General features: G+C 43.3%; 1 protein-coding gene across 1 annotated transcript in view; it reads left to right on the top strand.

Moving 5' to 3' along the window:
* The window catches only part of si:ch211-1i11.3 (mitogen-activated protein kinase kinase kinase 5), a 26,311-nt gene extending 21,982 nt beyond the window's left edge, over positions 1-4,329 (top strand). Inside the window, exons 24-28 of the mRNA XM_062539327.1 lie at positions 1-158; positions 602-720; positions 1,382-1,455; positions 1,962-2,038; positions 2,633-4,329. The exon at positions 1-158 is cut by the window's left edge and continues 86 nt beyond it. Coding sequence (XP_062395311.1) covers positions 1-158; positions 602-720; positions 1,382-1,455; positions 1,962-2,038; positions 2,633-2,732 — 528 coding nt within the window. The 3' untranslated portion in view covers positions 2,733-4,329. The remainder of the gene's footprint in view (positions 159-601; positions 721-1,381; positions 1,456-1,961; positions 2,039-2,632) is intronic.
* Positions 4,330-4,739: the final 410 nt, after the last annotated feature.

Below are 4,739 nucleotides of genomic sequence, written 5' to 3'. Positions count from 1 at the left end.
GACGCCCAGCAGGACCTGCCGTGCTCCCTCTCGCCGCCCCAGGATGAGGAGCAGCCCGCGGGGGAGGAGACGACCAGCGCCTGCCTCCTCACCGAGCTCCAGGAGGACAGCTCTCCTCTGGCCAGAGAGCTCAGCCAGCTCAGGCTGGAGACCAGGAGGTGAGGAGAAGATGATGTAGGATATCTTAAAAGGCAGCAGGCCTCAAGGTTACCATCAGCAGCTAGTCAGGTTGATTAAACTAGTATGCGCCATGCACAATGCAGTTGGCAGTTGTACCTTGAGTGTAGGGTGTGGCATAGCATAACATTATGTTTTGATCAGTATTAATTATTCAAAATTAAATCATCAAATATGTGTTTGTGTGCGTGTGCTCCATGTGTGTGTTTGTGCGTGTGTGTGTGTGTGTGTGTGTGTGTGTGTGTGTGTGTGTGTGTGTGTGTGTGTGTGTGTGTGTGTGTGTGTGTGTGTGTGTGTGTGTGTGTGTGTGTGTGTGTGTGTGTGTGTGTGTGTGTGTGTGTGTGTGTGTGTGTGTGTGTGTGTGTGTGTGTGTGTGTGTGTGTGTGTGTGTGTGTGTGTGTGTGTGTGTATGTGTGTGTTCCAGACTGCTGACCCTGCTGGGTGAGAAGGAGCGGGAGTATCAGCTGCTCCTGAGGGACACCGTGGAGAATAAGCAGAAGCAGATCGACACCATCAGAGACGGCCAGACGGCCCCCTCCTCAGGTGCTCCTCCTACCTGTGCTCAGCCCTCGTCTACTCCACCGTTATCTCGTCTCAAGCAGCTTGTCATTTCTCTTCTCACCTCTCAGTGGCCTCTGTCTCATCGCTCCGTCTGTGCTGATGAACTGAACTCCTCTCTGACCCTTTACTGATCTTTTTCTTCACCTCTGACTCAGAGGTGGAAAACTCGGGTTACGAAAGTAAAAGTCCAATCATGTCAATTAGGTGCTCTACCTGGCTGAAGAGTTGTTCTAATTAGAATCATCTGATTTCAGTGAATGGTTGGTACAGATACTGTATGTGGTACTATAGGACTTTTCCTTTCTGAAGCTGGACTTTTCCACCTCTGTATCTACTCCACTGTTATCTTGTCTCAAACAGCTCGTCGTTTCTCTTTTCACCTCTCAGTGGCCTCTCTCTAATCGTTCCATCTGTGCGGATGAACTCCTCAGTCCTCTCTGACCTTTTGCTGCCCTTTTTGTTTCACCTCTGACTGTGTGTGTGTTTGCTTGTCTCGCTCTCTGATTAGTTTTTCTCATACTCCCACTCTTTATTTAGTAATCACCCATGCCCTGGTAGCTCATCCAAATTGTATGATGAAACACCCTGATTTTAGAGCAGAAATGACCCATTTTGAAAACCACTTTCTCACTTCCATTTACAGAGAAAGGTTCTGAGAGCAGCGGACTTGTTCGCTGGTTGAAATGCATACCTGTGGACCAGAACAGCATAGATACGGTAAGCACACTCAGGATAGGCTTACTCTGTAACCCATCACCTGCACAGGCTTAGCATTAGCCACGCTAATGTGATTCATACTCTTTAACCCATCCTGCATAGGCCTAGCATGTTGTTCCCCGGGTCCTATGTTCCCCACTTTGTATGGGACTGGGGAACATAGGACCCTTTTTTTCTTACATTTTAGAAGGGGTCCTATGTGCCCCGCTTTTCCAAAAAAAAAGGGTCCTATGTTCCCCGATATGTATTGCGACCGGGGAACATAGGACCCTTTTTAGGAAAACCGGGGATCATAGGACCCAGGGAACATAGGGATGACCCCGCCTGCATACAGCAGATAGCACTTCTCACTGCACATTCTGCCTCTGCTAATATGATGTGGCTCCAATCACATACAGTAGGCATTCAAGGCCTTTTTAAAGGCCCATTAATCAGGACCCTTCTGGCAGGATAAGACAACCTATGTGAAAGACCTGAATGTTGTTGTTTGGCTTGTTTTTCTACAGCTTGTGTCCCACAAGTTCACACTGGATAGTCTGCTCCAAATAGCTTCCAGAGATGACCTCAAGTATTGCAACTTAAAGTAAGGATCCGTCATCTGAATGGATTGGCCAATCATTTTGCCTGTTATGAACAAATGTTAATCATAATATGTATTAAACTTGAATGACTGTTTTCTCTGATTCAGAGTTTATTCAAAGGTCAATGATTTGTTACTTGAATACGATTTCCGTAATTTCCCAACTATTAGCCGCTGATAATACATTGATTTTGCAAAAGTTGTTCAGCTATGATGTTAATAAACGGAGGCAGTTACTATGGCATTAATATAATGTGGCTAATATACAGGAAATTACTGTAAGCAAGTAATGTTTTGCACAGATTTTGTAAACAATTAGGCTGATCGGTTTTGTTCATTGAGATTGAGATGATTTTAGGTGTTACAATAGATAAAAACACTGAGCATCCTTCTGCAATGGCATAGAGGTCCTCAGTATAGGCTTTCAGTAGGTACAGTATGCATAAACCGTCACTAGCTATGCATACATCCATAAGCTTTTTAGAATCCAGTGCTCTTTATTTTAGCATCTGTCCATCATAGCACCATATCTCTTTTTAAACAAAACATTTGGACATTTGGCACCTTCGAGTATGTAATGCTTTCTTTGTCCTGCAGGGGGGGCATGCTGTGTCGGATCTGGGCAGCTGTGTCTAAGCAAAGACAGTGTCGCCTCAGCACCCACACTGAGGAGGAGGAGGACGACAGCGTCTTCTGAACGCCAGCGTCCGCACCACGTCCTGCAGTGTCTGTGTTGGTGGTACTCGCTCATCTACATGCTTCTTGGCTGGTCCAGAAAGAATGCTACGGGTCTGTTAAAAAACAAACAAACAAACAAACAAAAACACTGGGTCTCTTTTATATAGGGTGACACCCCCCTCTAAACAGTGGCCACACCAAGGCCTAGGTGATGGTTTTCTGTATGCTTATTGGCCAGTCCAGTAGCAATGACACGGGTCCATTAAAAGAAACAAACACTCTGGGTCTCTTTTCACGAATCAGATTGATTCATTTTGTATAAATTGTTGTGGGGTCCTCCCTTTTGTATTTGTGAGTGAATGTGATAGACTCCTGGGTCTTCAGTGAGGGATGTAGTTGACAATGGGCCTTGGAAATATCTGAACACTTGTTGTTGATTAGAGTCATAAGCTGTTTTCAGACATAACTCGGGTGTTCAAACATGATCCTCACGCGCGGACATTGCACAGCTGCAATGGCTACCTGGAAATACCTGGACTAAATGTTCTGGGTGGATGAACAGTATTTAAATCAATACTAATAAAGCCAGAGTTATTGTTCTCAGCCAAGTGGTTGCAAAAACCCTGTCTTCATAAAGGCTGTCACCACAATCTGGCCACATATTAGCCTACAGTTAAATTGTGACGCAATGGTTGTTATCTTGGCTCATGCAAACAGACTTTGGTTTGTTTTTTAGCTGTGTTGACGTTGTGGATGTACATAACACATAGGGTGAACAGCACAATGGTTGTTCATGGGAACTTCCCGTCTTTGCAAATTTGCACCAGTCTGTCGTGAATGAGCATTATTGAATGAACTTGATAACCTTATAAACTAAGCCAATGGGGACGCCAGCAGTTTGACATGCAGCGTCATCGCCACACCCCTATGTCACACATCACCACATCACCCGTGCTTTAAACGCCTGCTGTGTTCAGATATACGTTTACCCAATTGACCTGTGGACTTAGAGGGCTGGTAGTGTTAGACCCAGGTGATTTCCAGGTAAAAAATCATTCTGTTGAGTGTTGACATACTGTATACTGCCAGCCTGTTTGATTCCCGGATCATGTCAGGAGTCCAGTGTCTGTCTGAAAGGGGCTATAGGAACTTCAGCAGACTTTTTGATGGAAACTCTTTAGGGAACACTGCAAGAAGAGGGATATTTATATTTATATGTCTGACTTTTTCAAAGAATGCGCTCTTACATTTCTGAAGTTTGTGTAATTGGAGTAAGAACAATGTCTCATGGTCATGTCTGATTTCACACACACACACACACACACACACACACACACACACACACACATTTTGTTGTAGATATTGTCAATTGTGTCTTTTCAGTCTCAAGTTATAATTCATTACTCACTCGTTCATTACATGTTTTTGGTTATAATGTGTTTCACAATATTTTATATAAGAACATTTTATGTATAGAATATGTTGGTGGATGAGATTTATACTGTTTTATTTGTTTTATTGTTATACAGACTTCTATGCAAGCTACAGTATGACACACAAAAGGGATTGTAAGCGTTCACTTTGTGTGGATGTGAAATAAACGTATGATATGTTAAGATGTGGATCTGCAGTCGTCAATCTGTTAAACAAATGGCCTATAGACACACAAAACAAATATTCAGAAAAACTCATATTGCGCTTCTGCAACTGTCGTGGGCCTTTGTAAACAGACATGCCTAGATCATGGATAAGGATGCACTTTGGGTGTAGACTTTATAGTCTAGGGATTTATCACATAGTCATCCATTTTGTTTGGTTGTTATTTGATAAACGTATTTCTTATTTTTGATAGTGATATACAGTACATGACCTGGATGTCAGACATACAGTATTCTAACAAACTCTAACTTCCATCTCCAATTTAAAACCATATTAAGCTCCAAACTAGCGACAGAGCAATTGCCCCATTTGTATTATATAACGAGTAGCTGCCACATCAAAATCACAGCGTTCAGAGGATCTGCTG

This window comes from Sardina pilchardus, chromosome 6 (assembly GCF_963854185.1).
Source record: "Sardina pilchardus chromosome 6, fSarPil1.1, whole genome shotgun sequence".
In the NCBI taxonomy this organism is placed as follows: Eukaryota; Metazoa; Chordata; class Actinopteri; order Clupeiformes; family Clupeidae; genus Sardina; species Sardina pilchardus.
Note: the sequence above shows the minus strand (reverse complement) of the source record. Positions and strands in the feature narration are given on the sequence as shown.